Raw genomic sequence first — 20,808 nt, forward strand, 5'->3', positions numbered from 1 at the left:
ACGAGGCCTCTCTCCTCCACTCTGGGAGGAATGCTGGGTAATGGAGCCCTGCGGTCTGGCTGCTGGAGAGCAGGAGTCTGGTGGTCGACCTCGCTCTGGAGGCCGCAGACAGAGGAGGCACGACGCGGTCGAACCAGGAGCAAAGGTTCGCATCCCAAAATGACGGGGGGGGTGAAAATTGCGCAGTTCGCGTTGGAGGAAAGTGGCGAAAAAGCGGCGGCGGTGTTTGGATACGGAATGACGGGGGAAGTGGAGCGGGAACCGCAGCCTGGGCCCGGACCCCGGTGGGGCGGAGGAAGCGGGGACGAATGCTGAGGTCAAAAATGCTCAAATACCGGTTTTCCAGTTTCACCACTTCCACGATGCCCCGATAAGTGCCGCCGCCACGTCCTCCAGGAATGTAAGGCGACATCGAAATGGTGAATTTTGTACACTGGCTTTCCAAGTGCTTGTGCGTTGCTCTGTGTATAGGAATGGTAATTTGGAAATTAGTTCTAAAACCCACAGATACATGCACATACACACAGAACAATGGTGATGTCACAACATTTATGTAACAAACTTTCGGTGAATCGGCTAAATTGTTGCTTTGCGGAACAAGTCATTTAATTATACAGTATTAAGCTGTCAGATGGAAAAGCTGCAACCTACCACATTATCATAAAATTGCTGAGCTGGTGAGTTTACGGTGCACTAAATCTTCTTGTGGGGGGAAATTAAGCTGCTCTAGAAAGCTCATTTTCCATGAGTTTTGCACCGAAGAAAGGGGAACAGTGAAGGGGAACAGTCCAAATTCTATCATGACAGCGTATTCCAAACATGAACTAACTGCACTGGCAAGGAGGCTCGGCGGTTGCAAGATGGAGCTCACTGACAGGGAAAGACGGACATTTGGGATAGTGGATAAATGCCACAAAAGTGCAGGACTCAGGGATGAGATTTAAATCGGCACCTCTGTGATCCAGTCTCAACGAAACTACACACTGCGAGCGTCAGTTTGGAATTTATTGCACGGATTGCATCAAAAACCGCTTGTTTCCAACGCAATGCACAATGATAGAGAGGAGATAAATAAAGCACCGAAACAGGGCTTTACGGGTCCTGGTGGCAAATTTGTCGTCCATGAGGACCGCATCTCTGGGTGCGGGTTTTGTGAAAATTTAAACTTTGGGCGCTAAAAGAAAAGGTCATGGGGGGAGGGTCACAAAATGTCCTGTGTGGATAGAAGATAGAGTCCTTCCATGAAAAAGAAACCAACCGGTTCTATGCGCCGCGGAAAGAAATAACTCCAGAAAACAGACACTAGGTACCTACGCAGCCTCTGTGCTCGGCCCCTAAAATGTGGTGGTTTGTATGGATGATTGGAGATGACAGCGGGGAGTCTGGATGCCTGCTGTCTGGAAGGGAGTTTCATCTGGACCGAAGCCCAATTCCAGCACTAACAGCAATTAAATATTATATTTTACCACATTAAAATCACCACATGTAGCTCTAAAGCTGTGAGGGCCGCTCCAGCCATTGTACTCAAACTGGCAGCAACACGCTTGTTGGTGGAAAGGAATAAACAGCGTCTCAGCGCTTCCCCCGCCTGCTCCAAAACCTGCAGCGGGTCTTCTGAGTTGAAATCACATCAACAGCTGAGCCCCAGAAACCTGCTTCAACTCCTGAAACAACTTGATCCCTAAATTGCCAGCGGAATAAGGAACGCTGGGCAAGTCCCAATCGGAAAATTTGACTCACTAATGATTTTTGTCTGTTTTCCCCTTTTCTGGTCCCAAGAAAATATTTCGCCAAGAGGCTTTGATTATCCCGCGCTTTGTCCAAAACAAACTCCGTCGCAGATACAGCGGAAAAGATATCACTAATTTGGCAAAAGGAAATGGTCCCTGATATTCCTATCCATCAGTACACAGTTACGCGCCGTTGTGTTTATTTGACTTTCTGTCGGTCGAGCTGCTCCGTCCCCCGCCTCCATATATCCGCCGCCGCCCCTGGTCAGCCTGCTGCTGCGAGACCTGCGAAAGGAAATCATTACCTTGCGCTTTCTTGCCTGCCGCCCACGGCGTGTGCCGAACCAGCCCACATATAACAGATACCACAGACGCAGTTTTACCGATGGAAACGCTTGAAAGTGATAAAACAACAAAGGCGTGGAGCAGTGGATCCTAGAAAACATGAAAAGTACGTTTTTGGGGTTTTCGAGGTGATCCAGACCGCCTCGAACCGCGAGACCAGAACGGAGCGCAGCCTGCCCCCCAAAAAAAGGGAGCCCACCCTCCTGCTTCGTTTGAGCTGCAAGACCATCGCCGTCGTTCCTCTCAAGCCGTGTCATGTCACCTCAGTGTTCCTGGAATCGTACAATCACACGTACAGTTGCGTTTCTCGGCGGGACGCGGTCGGCAGCGCGGCTCCCCCGTCGCAGGGGAGCAAACCCGCGTCAGCGCGCCCGTGAAAAGCCAGCGGAACCGAGGCCCCGGGCACAGGGAGGAAGACTCCACACCCGACGGGGGCCTCCCTCGCTCGACCCCGGGCCCTCGTGGAGCTGCGGTGCGAGACAGCGGCCTCGCGCTTGCTCTCCCCGCACATTCCTCCCGCTGACCTCGCCCGCCGGACGCCAAAAGCCCGTTTACCGCTGGCGACACCAGACCCGAGACACCCGCCCCTCAGAGAGACGAACAAACAAGAAACACACGGAATCCGGAGACCTCTTCGAAACTGTGCGTCATAGCAGATGAAAGAAAAGAACGAAATGAGGTGCGGGGCAACGATGAGACAATCCTGGACCTGGGAACAATCCGGGAGTGTTGTAAACAGCCGCGGTGGAAAAATACGGGAACGTCGACGTCATGTTCCCAAATCCCCAGTGAAATCAAGAAACACGCACAGGAACACAGCAAAGGTTCAAGTCACATTCCTTCATTCACATATTTTTTGTCTTGTGGATTTTGTTAGTCCAGGAAAGGAATACCTACTTGAGAGGAAAGGAGAGAGAGAGAGAGTGAGAGAGAGAGAGAGAGAGAGAGAGCTAGAGAGAGACAGATTGAGAGAGAGAGAGAGAAAGGGAGATAAGAGGCGGAAGAAGGTAAAGAAAAGGGAGCGAGGATCATTAGAGTGGAGATAACATCAGTTTACCTCCTTCCCCCACACTGCTGATGAGGCGGAGAGGAGAGAGAGCGATCCGCAACATGCAGACGCACACACACATGCATACATACACACACACTTGCACATATGCACACACACATGCACACACACACACATGCATGCACACACACACACATTCATACACACACACACACACACACACGCAAACACATACACACACACACATACACACACACACACACACACACACATCAGACTGTCGGTTAGGGTTACGCATTGGAAGCAGGCTTTAATGTACGGTACATGCACAAGACTTCTCAGTGAAGCAAACCCCCACTTCACTCAGCGTAGCGTGGAGTCCATTCTAAAACATCATTCAGATGTTAATCTCATGAAGTTTTTCGAGGGCGGCCAACAATAGAGAACATATCTTTCCTGAGGAAAAACAACCCCCACGGCACCATAAACCTCAACCCTTAAACTTTAACCCCAAGGAGCGTGACTCACGGCCCCAGTGAATCTCCCAAAGTGCTTGGAAAGTTCCTTTGTCACGTCCAAAGGGAAACCTTGTGTCCGGCCAGGGCGCCAGGGCGCCGGCGCGGGGTGGATTTCTCTTTTTTGGGGCCTTCCTCAGCTATTGGTGATATCCGTTCGGTCATCGCGGGAAGTCCCGCCAGAGAGCGGCGGGCCGAGCACAGAGACGCCGCGAGAAAGGGGATACCGCGCCACTTGGCGTCTCGTGCGAGGCGGTCTAAAAACAGTTTGTCGCCTCTGGAGGGGGTTGGGGCTGCGGGTCGTGCGGAAATACCCGAAAGTCAGGGGAAATATCGGAGCCGTTTAATAAAAAGCGCCTCATAGACGTGATGGATTGCAGATCACACTTACAGTGATGCATCAACACTCATCATCATATTCATCATGAAAACCGTTGGAAAATTGGACCACGCTGCGCCGCTCAGCAGTGTTTTCAAAAGGAATGCTGCGACGCCAAACGCTGTCAGAGAGCACACGTCTCCTTTGTATCTTTTGATAATATGGGTGACTAATTAACAACAGAAAGAGCTGAGCTCCTGTGCTCCACAGGAATCATTGGCTCTCCACATGTTTATTCTAACATATTCCAGCTAAGTTCCGGCAGATCGCATCGGGACCAGGGCCGGATCAACGGCCTGAGCTCGACTTCTCTTAAGAACGTGCGACGCTTGCTGCGCCTTTTAGGGTCTTTTCCCCAAGCGGGACGTTGAGGAGGGAGCTTAAAAAGGTAGATCTGAAAGAAAACCCCTTAAAAATATATACCGATATAAACTCAGATGCAGAGCAGTTCAGAATCATCTGAATCTGACTTGGCCATGATGAGGATCGGTGCCTTTCTGCAGACGATTTGCATTTAAGAAAAAGCTCGACAGTGTGGAAAGAAAATAAAAAATGATGTGATTTTTAAATAATAATAATAAAATCAAATACATACACAGTAAAGTAAAAATAAAAGAGTAAATAATTCAATGCAATGTAAACAAAATGAAAATAAAATTGCCAAATATAGACAAATGGAAAAAATAAATAAATAAATACAAAACGGAAATAGTCAAATATATACAAAATACTAATTTGATTCCATATGCAATTCAATGTTACGTTCCAGAAACAATTCCCCCTGGGTCCAGTTCCTCTGCAGCGGACCACCGCCACGCCTGGCGTTGTCTGACATCTGTTTTGCAGCTTGACGGCGCACAGGGGTTTATGTTGGGAGAGCGCTGCATGTATATCATCTCTGGCTCGGGTCCATGAAATTTTGACAGATGGCTGCAGGCGAGGATGTCTGATGCCGAGGCTTTTCGGCGGGAGGCGAGGGCAGGACGGGAGGAGCGCGAACAGAGAGACGAAATGGGATACGGCGTCTGGAAAGGTCGTTCAGGACACGGCGAGGGAGGCTTGTAAAACGTCGCCCGCCTGCTTGACGTTTTTCACAGAATTGGACTCGAAGAAGAAGAAGAAGAAAAAAAAAAGGGGGGGGGGGGTAAAAAGACAACCCCCCCCCGCCCCCCCGATCCGATCCCGACCGGGAACGAGTTACAGACGATCAACGAGTGTATTTTCTTCATTTCATTCTTCTCCTGCCATGCGCTGTCGTGTCTCTCATGTCCTCGTTTATGAGACACAGCGACATATGGAAGAGATTTCGCGTGAGTTTTCTCCTGGAGATTGTGTTGAAAACTCAGTCTGCCAAGATTATTTCACATTTTGAGAAGGTCCGGCGCTCGCTGTGGATTCAGCCAAAACCGAACAAAATGCTCAATGGGGGGGGGGATCAGGCTAAAATAACCCCCCAAAAAAAACAGGCCCGTGCGTTACGGGCCCGACGTTGTCTTTGCATTGCGTCGTGACGGAGAGATGTAAACGGCAGAAAGAATATATCATGACGAGCCACCGAATGTGCAGGGGGCAGAAAACTTTCCGTCTTTGGCTTCTTGACTCAGCGCTCGCACGTGAGCGAAAATGCAGATCCCCCCCCCCCCGTGCAGCAGCGCACCTCCACACCTCCACCAGAGCTTCACGCCCTCATCCGCTGCCCAACACGGACGCAGCCGGTCCCGGTCGGGTATGAAGTTGATCATTTTTGAGGTCGTTCAATGTGCTGCGTCCTGCGGGGAGAACATGGCAGCACAACACTCGCACGTCGAGGTCACAAAGCCGGCGTTTGTGACCGAAGCCAAATGTTGTTATTATTATTATTATTATTTTCACGTGTCGAAACGCCGCGGAAGGACGGCGGGTGATTCGTCTTCTGAACCGGCTCGTTTTCGCCGGTGTTTGCCAGATGTCATTTTTTTCCGTGATTTAAATGACCTGACTGCCCCATGCTAACAAAAGGAAAAGTCCCACGTGAAACAAAAGGAATTGGAATTGGAATCCATTTATTTCCATTTGGTATGAAACAATGAAACAGATTATATGTACGTATACTGGGGGGGGGGCAAGAAGATGGTATTTGAGGAAAGCAAAACGATACTCGAAGCCAAATATTCACCAATATCAAATCATTCAGGCTCACTGGTCAGCGGTCGTACTCGAGTGCTCAGCACCTTGTTGTAAAAAAAGAAACATAAAAAAAACACAGAACAAATCAAACACACACCACTACACTTTTTTTGGGGGGTGGGGGTGGGTGGGGGGTTGGGGGGGGGTCAGTTTCCTGGGCAGGGATTAAACAAGTAAATTAAAAACAGCTGGATTTCTACTAACAATGTAAACGTCCCTGACAAGATGTGGAGTTCATTACACACACACACGCACGCACGCACGCACACACACACACACGCACACATGCACGCACACACACACACACACGCATACACCCACGCACACGGGGGAGACCCTCTGCCCTCCACGGAGGTTGGGATGAAACCTAAGATGGTGGGGTTCTCCCCCTCACACACATCCCTCTCTCTCTCTGTCTCTCTGTCTCTCTGTCTCTCTCTCTCAACACTGCAGAGCTGCAGTTTAGACGATTAACCCCAAAGCGTTTGCCCCGAAAAATATTAAAACACGAAAAGGGACGTGGAGGCACCGGGTCGACGCTCTTTCACGTCGCGATCCGTACCTGTGGAACTTACCCCCGACCCCTGAGACACACACGTGATGTACTGTACATGTCGGCCACGTACACGGAGGGAGCTGAAAGGGAAGTGAAATAGTTCTCGTTCCAATTCATACGACACTAATACTGCTCAGTTCCTCATTTTAAACTGTAGTTTTTTATTGTACACTGTGTACTGTTTAGCATACTTTTATCTGTATACGTATGTGTGAGTGCTGTTTTCACCACCGTCGGAATACATTTTTAAAATGGAAACGCATATAGACGCTCACACAACGCAACATACGATGCAACATACGATGTGTCCAGCACAGAAACGTACACAGGCTTAACTAAAAAAAAAAAAAGACAATTTTCAATTTCGAACATTATGTCACACCTTCCTCCGCGGTGCCCCGCCGGCTCTGAGCTCCACTCGGAGTCCTGAAGTCCTGCCCGTTGACGTCAGCGGGTAGGAATTGCGCCGACGCGAAGTTCCCGGGGCAAGAAGAAGTCGATGGCGGGCGCGGTGGAAACAGTTGGAGACCCCGATGCACCAGAACAGCGACAGAGGAGGAGGGAGGGAAGAGGAAAAAAAAAAAGACAAAAAAAAACAAAACCCTACTCTACGAATAGATGGAGGATTTAAAGCTTCAGTCGCTTTACGATTAAAATCGGACCCCTCCGGAGGTCCGGCTGTGTTCTCTCGCTTGCTCCCGGGCTTTATTCTAACGGGAGGAAGTACCGGCGCGGTGGGAAGCAACAAAATTTGAGTATAAGTGTTGCATCTTTGAAGGCAACGCAGCTGTTCGCGGGATGGAGTGCGTGAGACCCTATGAATACTTGCGGCTCCTCGCCCCTCCGCACAGACGCTCGCCCATCGTCTTCAGGTGTGATCTGAAGGGTGGTGCGCGGGGGGGAGGGGGACGAGGAGGGCCTCTCTAGTCCCTGGGCCTCTTGGCGGGGACCTTCCTGAGCTGGGGCCCCTTCTGGTCCCGGTCCTGGGCGGTGTCCTGGTCCGGGTGGGCCGGGGGGCGGTCGGCCTCGTACAGCTGCTTGAGGCTCAGGGTCTGGCGCTCCTTGGTGCCCTCCCGCTTGGCCTGCCGCAGCAGCCGCTTCATGTTCTTCACCTTCTCCCGCAGGTGGCCGTTGGCCTTCTCCAGGGCGCGCACCTTCTGGGAGAGGGTCCTGACTCGCTCCTCCTCCTCGAACAGAGCCTTCTGCACCGTGGAGCACAAGAGCTGCGGGGGGAGATGGGGGGGGGGGATTTAGGATCACATTTGACATACCCCTTTGGGGAAAAAAAGAAAACGGCGGTATTTGCGAATGAAGACACACCCGGAGGCCGGTGAACGCGTGCAGAAGACGGAGGACCCGCTTGCCTCTTCCCGCCGTTCAAGTTGAATATTACCGTCACCTCTTGACCTGCCGCTTATTTTCCGAGACGCCCTTTCCTTTCGCTCCGGCGCGGGTGGGCGCGAGGTCGGGGGGGGGGAGCGGCCCGCGGTGCGGCAGCAGACGCCCGCGGCGTGAAAAGAAAAATCGCTGAGTTGCTTCCCCCCCCCGTCACGGAGGCGGCAGCTGGCGGCGGACACGCGGCATAGCTGGAACGAGCCCGCTTTTGGGGAGCTGGAACGCGATGTGAACGCAACCAAACGTGTTTTTATTTTCTTGCCTCAAATTGTGGTTCAAGTCGCTGTTCTCGCTTATTCTTGTGTGTGTGTGTGTATGTGTGTGTGTGTGTGTGTTTTTTGTTGTTGTTGTACAGCTGGTATTTGGTGTTTCAAGCGTGGGAGCCCCAGCTCGGATTCCATTCCAAATTAGCGGCTGAGATTGAAACTAACTGGGACGCGGTCTGAGATGGATGTGTTTTTCTTGAAGCACATATATACCAGTTTTTTTTAACCCTAGATGGTAGTGTAATCATAATTATACTATTAACAAAATGTACCTCACAGTGATGTGTTTTACTGTTGAGTGTCCTGTGGTTGAAGGGTGGAGCCCACCGGTCTGGGAGTTGTATACATCTAGGTGCAGCTTTATCAGACACCATTCACTATTTATCAGAGCAAGCGGCTCAGTTCCTTCCCCCACTCTTTTTGGCGAAATACCCGACGTGGAGAGAACACATAAAGACGTAGACATAGACAACACACAAACATCATCGTCGTGATGGCTGTGAAGTACGTGGCAGTGTTAATGGGGCTTGGTGTTTTTTTTTCTTTTCGCCCAGACAGCGGAGACGGCGGAACATAATTTTTTTTTCGAGGGCCTGAAGGTAGTTTCAAGGCCGGGCTCCGTGCATTCTTTGACTGCTTCCTCCACTTTAACCGGCGCGTGTCCCGGTTTTCCCCCCGAGAGGGTCCGGCGGTCACGTATGTTGAGGCGTGGTATGTCTCAAATGGCTCAATTTGTGCCCCCGTGGGCATGAAGATAGTTATATGTCATTAAAAACCTTGAGGACTGTTGAAAGTGATAACATCCTGTGCCCTGTGCCCACGGGTGCCGTCCTATTCGGTCAAAATACGTATATAAGTCAGTAGTCAGTATAATAAGTCATAATATTAGCTATGTTTTAGTTATACATTGCCTAGTTGTTACTTACATGTGTTAAGATATAAAAAGTATGTGACTCACATCACCATCACCCCGATGGGAAAAAAGGGGACTGGAAGCCATCATTCCTGTGAGTATCCAAAAAAACCTGCATCTTTTCTGCGTAAAAAAAACAAACTGGATCCAGATTCTTCCTCTCTCTCTTTTGAGTGTGGATTTCCTTCCAGATCCTAATACTTCCACACGGACCCGAGTGAAACACTGAAGGAAATTCCTGACCAGCGTATAACCACTGCTTTGGGGTTTGAGGAAATGTTAAAAATGTGCCGCCGGCCGCCGGCCCACATCACTGGTTAGTGCATTACTCTGAGTAATATTAGATGTCTGGATTTTGTATTAGTATTATTTTTTTTTTTTTTATATTTAATTTTCACATGTGTTGTTACTTATGTCCCAGGGAATTCTGTCGTGGTATGGTATGCGACGGCACGGAGGCGGACGTTTAAAAAACGGCCATTTCTAAATCGAGCGTTTAAGCACGGAGAGTGAAATCCTGAGTATTTTCTGAATCAGGTGTGCTGGAGGCGGGGGGATGTGTGTGTGTGTGCGTGTGTGTGTGTGTGTGTGTGTGTGTGTGTGTGTGTGTGTGTGTGTGTGTGTGTGTGTGTGTATGAATGTGTGTGTGTGTGTGTGTGTGTGTGTGTGTGTGTGTGTGTGTGTGTGCGTGCATGTCTGTGTGCGTGCATGTCTGTGTGCGTGCATGTCTGTGTGTGTGTGTGTGTGTGTGTGTGTGCATGTCTGTGTGCGTGCGTGCATGTCTGTGTGTGTGTGTGTGGGGGGGGTGGGGCGGGTTCAACGTCGGTGTTCTCCTGTTCTCTCTATTTAAAAAACAGACTCAACCAGTGCGCAGCTTATACACTACTCTTCTTACACTCTGCTCCACGTACAAAGCGTAAGTTCAACGCTACAGTAACGACTCCATCGAACATACACTTCACTTAAAACATTCATCGTTATATAATGAACGTCATTAATTTCCTATTGAGGTCATGGAAAATCCCTCACGTATGATCCAGACTCTGGAGAAACAAAGGCGAAATCATCGGCCTCAGCGGCTCAAAATCCTCCGACCATTTCCCCCTTTTTTTAATCATAACTTTTGGAGCGATCACAGGCGAGTCCCTGTGCCCCGTCACCGTGAAAGAGAAACCAAAGATGACAACCTAAGTCGGACACTCCTAATCTCCGCGGCTACCACATGCCGAGCACGTGGAGATTCAAAGCGCGCCGCGGCGACGAGGATCGTTATTTACGGCCCTTCTGCGCGATGACAGGGTGAAATGGTGCGGCTCGTCACCACGCCATGCATCCCGGTCGGACGCAAGCGTCCCGACACCAGAGAAAACCTTTCTATTAAAGCGTTTATTGAACGTGAAGCGCTGTCGTAAAAAAAAATTTAAAATAAAAATATTTAATGATCTGCTGGCGCAACGTCCAACCACCCACCCCCCCCCTTTTTTTTTTTTTGTACTGGGCCAAAACAAAACAGATTGCTCGAGAGAGAGAGGCTTGTAAAAAGAAAATAAAAATGCGTTTACAGTCAATGGGGCTGGCCGCTGCAGGTTGCAGGTTGCGGGAGGTGAGTGTGCGCCCGCCGTAATCTCTTGCTTCCAATTAAAAGGAGCGCAAACTATGGGAAATTCTCTGGCCGCCTGTCAGCGCTATTATCAGCGGTTCCCCGCAGTTTGGGGAAAACAAATCTGTTTTGCTTTAGCGGAGAGGAACCCTAATCATGACATAAGACAGATGCTGATAGCCGACTGCAGCGCGATGAGTCTAATTACAGAGCCGACCTCGAAGTGGCTCATTAATGGAAACGCGAACCACATTTTTATTTACGTTACCGGGAACTATCCACTTTTTTTTTTGAGGTTGCCTGCAAATGATTAGAAACAGAAATAGGAGGATTTAACCAAAATTGCAACGGTTATCCCAAATACCCAAATAGGGCAACGAGAAAACCCTGAACCGTGGTACCGTTACAAAAAGATCGGCGAGAGTCGAGAGGCTCTCGGTGTTTTTCTACGGCGTGGAGGAACAAGGACGTCACCAACGAGGGTTCTACCGTCTCTACAGGTAGGTTTCCAAGGGGGCCAAAGAAAAAACCCCCAAACAAACAAAGAAATCAGAACAGCGGAGGAGCTTGCGAAGCCCCACAAGGAGTCGAGGTGCGGTAAACTGCTGTTAACTGCAAAGGCCATGGGTGGAAAATGAGGGAAACCTCCCAAACGTCTGTTTCATCATATCAAAAAATAAAAAGGTCTGTATGGGAGCTCGGTCGTCACGTTTGGCTCTTCGTGAAAGAGCAGACAAATGTACTCTCTATCCTCCAGCATTTCACGATGCTGACAGTGACCTTAAACGTTCGTTCATCACCATGACACCCTGGATGAGTTATTTTGCCCCCTCGGTTGTGTATGCATTCCTTGATTGTTTGGGAACAGGAAAAATTTTGCAAGATTTTATAAATGTTTACACAAAGATACCAACGCACCCCTAAGAGTCAGAGCACAGGGGCCACCGCGTGCTTTTCTGCACTCCGTGTGCGGACACCGCGTAGACGCCGCGACCTACGTCGACGTGGCCTCCGCTCGTGTGTGGCCGCGGGGGGGGCGGGGAGAACGAAGCGCGGGAACTTCCCGTTCCTAGTCTGTCGCGCAAGCGCGGAGGGAAGCCGAGAGGGCCTCGGTTTGCAGGGGTGCAGAGGAGGCAACGGCACGGCGAGAGGCTCTTCGGTGCCGGCGGTTCTACGTACCCTGCTGTCCTCCTGCGCCTCCCACTCGGGCGTGTAGCTGTGGACCTGCGTTCCGGGCGTGCAGTTGGCGAACTGGAAGAGGCTGGAAAACATGCGGTGGCTCTCCGCCGTGTCTGGGAAGATCGGGTCCTGGAAGTTGACTCCGTGCGGGATGATATTGTAGTTTTCATCCATCCTGTGTGTGTGTGCGTGTGTGTGTGTGTGTGTGTGTGTGTGTGTGTGTGTGTGTGTGTGTGTGTGTGTGTGTGTGTGTGTGTGTGTGTGTGTGTGTGTGCGGTGGGGGGGACATGACATAGAACTGGTCAAAAGTTGGACTAATATGCAATTGCATAAAGGAATTCACACACACACACACAAGTACAGATCCTATGGTGGAAAATATGGATTTAAACAATAACTGCAAAGAGCACTAGGCAACTGTTTTAGTGAATATTATTATATGCACAATGGACAGCAGCAATATTCCTTTGCTTGTACTGTATCACACAGTTAATGACATGACCACGCACTATATTTGATTTTGCAAAAGCCAACAAAAACACATTGGAAAGGCATGTGAACCGCCCCCCTTTCTTTGTTTTTTTTCTTAATTTTCCATCACCCTGCATGGCTCGCGTCTTTCCATGTGAAGTGTGTGAAAGAGGAAGTCAGTGCGACCAGCGCTTTCCGTGCATCTGGATCCCATCTCGTGTCCCTCGGGCGACGTCAAAAGCGTATCCCCGTCCGTCAGCGCCGTGCTTCTTAATGTGCGTGTGTTTGTGTTAGCGACGGAAAAGGTGAAAGAAAAAAGAAAACTGACGTTTTTGTTTTGTTTTGTATTGTTTTCTAACCCTGAGCGGTCGGGTGATAATGGAAGAGGCTGAGGTTCACTTAGCGCGGATCTGAGAATTCAAGCCCCTTCTGTTGAATGTTTTTGCTGGCCACCTACAATAATATCTCCCTCTTGACACAAATACAACCCCAAATTAATAAATAAATAAATACATTAATCCTAACCCACTTCGTCATTACTCCAAAAATGGATCCGTGGATACCAGTCAGTGAGGGTTGTATGAGCCATAAGGATTTTCTGAAACATCTGAATTCTCCGTAAACGTATATGATGCAGTTTTAACCGTCTTTATATAGGTTCACTCAGCCCAATGGGGCAAACATTTACAAAAAACAAACCTGCGAAATTTCCTATATCACATATTATTTAGAACCACTTTGTCGCAGTACATCCAGAGTGTAACGTTGGTTGCCGGTGGGAAGCGTCGCAACTTTACGTTTCTAGTCTCTTATACCGGAGCTTATTTGCAGAAGTGCAGAAGAGTCAATAAAACCGATAAAAACCTGATACAATGCGCGGCTTGGGAGTTCTGCAGCCGTTGTTTCCCTAAAAAATAACATTTAAAAAAAGACTGCCAACGACTGCCAATATTGTGAGTTTCCCATTCTTAAAAAGTAGATTTGTTTTCCCCACTGGCCTGCATTTGAACGGCGTTCGGTGAGGTTCTAAATGATGGGAACCAACATTTTAATAACCTTTTAAATGTTGGCTCTTCCAGTTTTTGTTTTTTTTTGAACCCTCTAAACTCTTGTCAGTGAGATTGACGACCTCGGAGGAGTAGATAATAGTTGGGAGTGTTTATGAGCGCATGGCAGAGAGACACCGTAATTTGTGCGTCCCCGGGGAGAGCCCGAGCTTCATTTATTCTCCGTGCGGAGGTTACGCTCACCCTGTCCTGGATTTTGTTTTTCATATTAATGACTGAGCAGGGGGGGAAGCTATTTTGGTCTGAGACAATGTTGCCGGGCATATTTTATTACAGGAAATGGAATTCGCAGGAGACGGCGAAGGGAACCTTTACTTTGTGTGTTGAGTCTCATGATGCAACGTCTGAGCCTCGGCGTTGCAGAACATGGTCATAAAACCGTTATTTGAAAAGGGGTAAACTCTTCGCTTTCGGGCTTGTTACAGACACAGGGATTCATGGACAAGGACGGGAGGCGCAAAAATCCACCGTCCTTTAATTGTCCCGCGCTGGTTTAGTGGAGTTTCCTATGCACGCCTACTTAATAACATCAAGCACCATCTGATTTCCAGGTCCTCCGCCTTGGCCTCACTTGTGCATCCGCGTGGAGATGAGTAGGCTGCGCGTGCACGATGTCATTGTGACGTTCTCGGCCGTGCCGTGTGGGAAGGCTGGGAGTCGTACCTCCAAGCTGATGGACGCCTTTAGAAAACCCACTGAATACTTACACGTGAATCTGTGCGAGGGGAAAGGGAGACGGAATGTTGGGAGACGTCACTTTGACAAGTCGGCGCACGCTGGTGTTATTATCAACGGGGGATCCCGCCGCCGCTCGGTTCACTCGGGTCCGTGTCCTTTGAGCTGCTACACTCCAGGCCGCGGGGGAGGCGTGGCACTTGAACGATGCGGGCTGGAAGGCATTAGAGGTTTCCCGTTGAGCGTGCTTACGTTCCCGTTCCACACAAAGACAAATACCTGCCGCGCTAAGCATCGGCCAAACAAAATGGCTTAATTCGTTGTTGTCGAGGGCGGGGAAACAGGGATGAGCGTGCTTAAGAGTCGGCATGTGTTACTGCTGTAGACACACCTCAGCCCCTAACGTCCACAGTGTCACGCTCCTCTGTCGCCCTCGGACTCAACCCTCCCCCTCGTACCCTACTCATCGCCGCTTGTCTTCTTGGCGCCGCGTTGTGACTCTCATTTCAGGAAGGGTCCCAAGATGCGAGATGTAATATCTTCAAATCTTGCGGATTCAAATAAATGGCAAGGGAATTTGTGCCGGGATTTTCCCCAAAACACAAGAGAGCGGCCAAGCGGAAAGACATCCGCCAAGACATCCCTGACTGAAACTAATTGTAAGAGGAGCCTGGGGGTTCCCAGCGATGCAGATAGAGCTCCCCGTCGCTGAATAACCACGGCTTGCCAGCCCTCACCAAGCCTTTAGTACCTGGGTGTTCACCTGAACAATGAACTGGACTGGACTGATCACATACATGCACTTTATAAGAAGGGTCAGAGCAGACTCTATCTGCTGAGAAGACTTAGGTCCTTTGGAGGGCAGGGGGCTCTCCTGAGGGCCTTCTTCAACACGGTGGTGGCATCAGCCATCTTTTATGGAGTGGTCTGCTGGGGCAACAGCCTCACCACAGCTGACAGGAAGAGACTTGACAAGCTGATCAAGAAGGCCAGCTCTGTCCCGGGGGGCCCCCTGGACCCGGTGCAGGTGGTGGGAGAAAGGAGGATGATGGCTAAGCTGTCATCCATGATGGAGAACGAACCCCACCTCATGCATGACACTCTGATGGCACTGGAGAGCTCCTTCAGCGATAGGCTGCTTCACCCAAAGTGCGGGAAGGGGCGCTACCGCAGGTCCTCCCTTCCTGCGGCTGTCAGACTGTATAACCAACAGTGCAGCCAGTAGACCAACCGCGCACACACACACACGCACACGCACACACACACACACACACACACACACACACACACACACACACACACACACACACACACAACTGTGAAAGAGTCCAAGTGGAATTATTTATATATAAAAAAAAATTATAATAAAAGAAAGTGCAATCCCCGATGTGCAATGTGTCAAGATATGTGCAATACACATAGTACTACTAGTACTATCTGGCTCCTATTTATGGTGATTTTTTTTATTTTTTATGTTTCTATATATTTTATATTCTTTATTGTGTGTACTTGATATGCTCGTTATTTTCTGCTGTCCACTTTTTGCTGCTGGAACGATGTAAATTTCCCCGTTGTGGGACTAATAAAGGTTTTTATCCTATCATTTAAGTGTTCCCCATAATAGACGTGATAAACATAATACACAGAGCAATGTACTGGAGACTGCATTGGGAACCACGCCCCCCGCCGCTTCACCAACAACAACTGCAGTTTTTCTCTCTTCGTCGTGTTAAGTAAACCTCAGAAACCATCGTAACTTTTAACAGCGAATAATTTGGCTCGGCGGGAACGTTGCAAGCGGCGGCCGCGTGGCATTCATCGCCAGGTTGCGTTTTGTCAAACTGGGGTGATTCCGTCAAGCTCTGCGTACGAGAGGTGGAAGTAAACGCCCCCCCCCCCAAAGACGCAACGTGTCAAAGCCTCGATCGAAGGAAAAAAAAAAGTTGATTAAAATAAACGTCGTGAATTCGATGAAGTCGCTTTCGCCTTTCATTCGACAGCCGACGTCTGCTAGCTCGTGAAATAACAATCGACTCTCGAGACGCTGTCAGGGTTCACGACGTGTTTGTCGCGTGAATCGGCTGCGTTGCCGCTGACGCCATTCAATTGTTTGCTCCTAACTTTATATTTGACCGCGTTTAGATTGACGCTACCATCAACAATTACACTCCCTTCACTCCGATGCTGAGCCGCGTTGAGCTGGGACGGCCTCCCTGGTGCCACGACACTGGGGGGCAAGGGCCTGACTTGAGGTGCCCCCTCCATACGCTGCTTGCTGACGGGAGCTGCATGGAGAAAACCGACGACGTCGCCGTGTTTTGTATCGCTTTGTATTTTTCTCTCGCGAATGGAACCCTGGCGGGGAATCACTGATTTATGTCTAAAATGCGTTCATTTGGACGGAAGGATGCACCCTGTGGATCCCAGATCATCTCTTGAGGCTCAGTATCTCAAGGTTATTCGCGTGTATGATGACGAAAGTCGGTTAGTCCCGTCGACACAGCTCGCTGTGATGGGATGCAGAGCGTGAATCACACCCAATGACGCCGAGGCCTTTCCTTCACATTCATTTAGCTCCACTCACCGGACCGAAACTCGAGGGGGCTGTTTTGGGGGCATTTGCAGTTCGAGATCCACGCTCGCCGTGTCGCCCGTGTCGCTTGGCTGCAGTTACCGAGTCGAAAGCGAAACTAAGGGACTTTTATCGGCGGGCGACTCCCGAGTCATTAAAAAAGAGAAAAAGTCGTTCACTGCGAACGGATCGTTCTACTCGGCTTCTCCAATCAAAACCACAGGTTTGACCCCGAGGATCACCCAGAGCCTTTCTTCCTTTCTTCCTTTCTTTCTTTCTTTCTTTCTTCCTTTCTTCCTTTCCTTTCCTCCTTAATTTCTTTCTTTCTTCCTTCCTTTCTTTCTTTCTTTCTTTCTTTCTTTCTTTCTTTCTTTCTTTCTTTCTTCCTTCCTTCCTTCCTTCCTCCCTCCCTTCCTTTCTTTCTTTCTTTCTTTCTCTCTTAATTTCTTTCCTTCTTTCTGCCCTTTTTCCTTCCTTTCTTTCTTTCCTCCTGTTGTATTTATTTGTTGTTGTTGTTTTTTTTAACTTAAAAAGACGTCGATCATCTCACCTTAAAAAGAAATAGTACGAGTTGTCCTGCACGACGGTGTAGGAGAAGCAGGGGAAGTAGCCCAGGCCGGTGACGTTGAAGCGGGAGCCGGCGGGGACCTCCAGCATGCTGCCCCACGCCTGGTCGCACAGCAGCTCGATCTCGGCGGCGAAGAAGAGCCCCGCGTCGTGCTGCCACGGCGGGTAGCGGTGGGCGCCGTACTCCTCCCGGTGCAGCGCCAGCACCCGGGCGAACACGATGATCTCGGCCAGCTCGGCGCGGCACGCCTCGGTCTGGGGCCGCCAGTCGTGGGACAGCTGGCAGCCGCGGCAGACGCCGCCGAAGCCCGCCGCGGCCAGAAGCGCCGTCAGGACGACCCACATGGCCGCGGATGAGCGGTGTCCTCCGCCCCGGGGGTCGGGGGAGAAAGAGGTGTGTGTGTGTGTGTGTGTGTGTGTGTCCCGGTCACTCGGTCTCTGTCGCGTGAGACCCGGAGACGCGGGTGATGCGTGGTGTTATTACGATTAAAGCTGTCTGTCTGCTGTAATAAGTGTCTCTCGCCTCCCTCCTCCTCCTCCTCCTCCTCCTCTCCTCTCCGCTGCAGAGTCAGAGCTCGCTGCTTCAGCATCCCTCGCCTCCTGGGGGGAGGAATTCCGTGTCACCGTTCACAAAAAAAAGTAGAAAAATACAAAGATAAATATGTGTATATATATACAATACGTAAAAAAAAAAGAAAAAAGAATGGAAACAAAGGGGGATAAAGGGACCGATAAACAATCTACAAATCGATCATTTAAGTTAATACATTAATTACATATAAACTTGAACGAAACACACGACCGTCCGCCCTACCCCGCCCCCCTCCCTCCTCCCTGCAGCCGAGATCTAAGTTGTGAGCGGTGGAAAAAAAACATTTGTAAACTGTATTTAATCGCAAATAAACGACGCCACGTGTGTTGGGTGAATTGTATAAGCGCCACGGTAATACATGCCCCCTGGTCAATACAACGACTGATTCTGACTTGTTTGTGGAGGAGAAATACATTTATGTTTCTGTTTTTTTAGTTGTTGCTGCGCCATGAAATGTGACATAGAATGATGGTGAATACCGATATAGAATGATGGTGAATACTGAAATATCTGAGGAGTGGAGTCGTTCAAAACCGCTGAACGAAAAGTAAACAAAACCAATAATGCAGAGCCTTAGTCTTGAACATTTTAGACTATTGTCGCCTTCTAGTGGCCAGCAGAGATGCACACATACAATTTTCAAACGTTGTCGCAGTTGTTGGTTAATTTTCCTAGAAAATGCTTGATTAAAACCCAATGTTAAATATTGTTATTTAATAACAAACTATATCGATATATCGATATGTAGTTAATTATATAATCCCATCTGAACCAATGATTCTCCGTACGGGCCAGTGGCGCAATGGATAACGCGTCTGACTACGGATCAGAAGATTCTAGGTTCGACTCCTGGCTGGCTCGATCTTTTTCCCGAAGCAGCGTTTTGCTGATCAGCGTCGCAGTCCTGAAAATGATTTAGAATTGAGCGTCACGGTCAACGTGACGCCGTGTCCTTTACAATGCCAATGAAAAGTTGATGTTGCTGTACTCACTGAGGATTTCCAACTTGTGCTCCACTACGCCTCAGAGCAAATAGCCCTTCCTATGACCTTAGGGTTTTGGGTTTGGGATTTGGGATTTGGGTTTGCTTAATCACATTATCTGTTTTTTTTTTTTGTTGTTATTATTTTTCTCCCACCATGAGTGAATTGCCTCGTTATCCTGTTAGAAATAGCTCCGTTATGATCTATTTAATTCTGTTTTATGTTTTGAAAAACATTGAGCACATTCATTGGGTACAAAAATGATTTGGGGGCCATATTAATCAATATATTATCATCATGTAGCGGGCCACATTCAGTTGTCTCAGATGTGGCCCCCGGGCCTGTAGTTTGAGACCCCTGCAGTAGCATCAAGCTTCTACACAATATTGTGGTCAATATAGAATTCCAGGAAAAACTGAGAACCATCCAAAAAGAGGGAGATTAAGGTTTGCTTAAAATTACAATTGAGATTAAGGGATTTCTCAGCAAAACCTTCATATCTTATCTTAACTGTTCTGACATGTTTGGAAAAAAAAAAAGCGGGAAAGAAAAAGCAATTGTTATCAAAAGGTCATAGAGGTCAACTTTCATTTCTGCTTCGCGATTTCACTGAAGCCGTATTTACGAATTCACTGTTTTGATTGGTCTGTACACCAAGAGAGATTCTTTCCCTGTGAAGCTGCGCGACTGAAGGTTCATCCGGTTAAAGCTGTGTCGGGGAGGGGGGCCCAGAAGCGCTGCTGTGCCGGACGGGATGAAGTGAAACCCAAATCGGCCGGATCAGTGAGGCGTTCGCCCGTCGAGCCTCCATGCGAGCGCAAAGCCACAGCCGACCTTTAACGTCCACGCTCGTACCCACTGGTGCACCTGCTGCCGAGATCCACTGACCGCCGTGAAAATCAGTGGAGATGGGGAATGTAATCGAGGGGGATTTTTACTTTTTACTTTTTCGGACGTACTTTTCACATGTGAAGGTGACTGCATGTGTTTGGAAGCCAAAGTGTGTGTGTGTGTGTGTGCGTGCGTGCGTGTGTTCGAAAGAGAGAAACCCACGGGGAAACTGCATATATAACTAATAATAACTGTTTTCCAGCAGGGGAGTTGAGCGCTGCAGTATCATGGAGGTGCCGCCCACGGGGTGGGGGGATTCCAGTATGTTTTGACACATGGAACAAAATTCCTGTGACGCTCGCGTGTAGATCCACAGTTGCAAACAATAACAGTTGAAAATCATTATCTTGCCGTGTCAGGAACCCGGCAGTGAAGCTACGGTGGATGGAGCGTCTGGTATACAGCCAAGATGGACAGGATTAGTCAGGATTGTATCACTCCATTTTGCGATAATGACCGGCAGGCTGCACATTGTCACACCTATTACACGGCTTCTTACTAAATAAAATAATATTTTGAGGCAGAATATTTTTTTCTAACCGGTATTACAAGTTTCAGAGCTTATGCAAATAAAAAGAGTCCACAGCAAACTGGCTAACACTGCAACTGTATGGTGAACTATAAACGTCACAAGATGTCAACACCAGCTGGTGTGAGCATCAGTGTGTAGGCGGAGTGGTAGGAGGGAATGCACACACACACACACACACACACACACACACACACACACACATACAGGAGGACTCATCACAGGCGCACACACACACACCACCAGCACCTGCTTTGAACACACCCCCAGCACCCTCCTGGTTGCATCCCTCTCCTTTCCTCCCTCATTTACTGACACAACTATGAGAGGAAGAGATTCCCTCGACTTAATTAACTCGGTTTTGTCGACACATGTTGTCGTCTGATGTTTGTGTTTTTCGGTGTCCAT

General features: G+C 49.1%; 1 protein-coding gene across 3 annotated transcripts; it reads right to left on the reverse strand.

The window, feature by feature from the left end:
- Window positions 1–6,061: 6,061 nt before the first annotated feature.
- Window positions 6,062–17,891, reverse strand: ccdc3b (coiled-coil domain containing 3b). Of its 3 annotated transcripts, none has more exons than XR_013844185.1 (4): window positions 17,389–17,891; window positions 12,054–12,228; window positions 7,083–7,923; window positions 6,062–6,188 (listed from the first exon to the last, which is right to left on the reverse strand). XR_013844185.1 is itself a non-coding variant. In XM_080001654.1 (3 exons), the coding sequence occupies exons 1-3, from the start codon at window positions 17,748–17,750 to the stop codon at window positions 7,624–7,626; spliced, it is 837 nt and encodes a 278-aa protein (XP_079857780.1). In that variant the 5' UTR covers window positions 17,751–17,891; the 3' UTR covers window positions 6,079–7,623. The 3 variants fall into 3 exon arrangements, 1 of the variants encoding a protein (XP_079857780.1); XR_013844186.1 differs by having other exon boundaries at window positions 6,079–6,780; XM_080001654.1 differs by having other exon boundaries at window positions 6,079–7,923.
- Between the last annotated feature and the right edge of the window lie 2,917 nt (window positions 17,892–20,808).

The sequence above is a fragment of the Zeus faber genome (genome assembly GCF_960531495.2).
Source record: "Zeus faber genome assembly, chromosome: 5".
Classification (NCBI taxonomy): Eukaryota; Metazoa; Chordata; class Actinopteri; order Zeiformes; family Zeidae; genus Zeus; species Zeus faber.

Coding starts and splice junctions, on each gene's coding strand:
- ccdc3b (XM_080001654.1), bottom strand. CDS start 17,750: ATGTGGGTCGTCCTGACGGCGCTTCTGGCCGCGGCGGGCTTCGGCGGC. Junction 12,229..17,388: donor TCGTACTATTTCTTTTTAAG/GTGAGATGATCG, acceptor ACACACACACAG/GATGGATGAAAACTACAATA. Junction 7,924..12,053: donor AGGCGCAGGAGGACAGCAGG/GTACGTAGAACC, acceptor CTCCCCCCGCAG/CTCTTGTGCTCCACGGTGCA.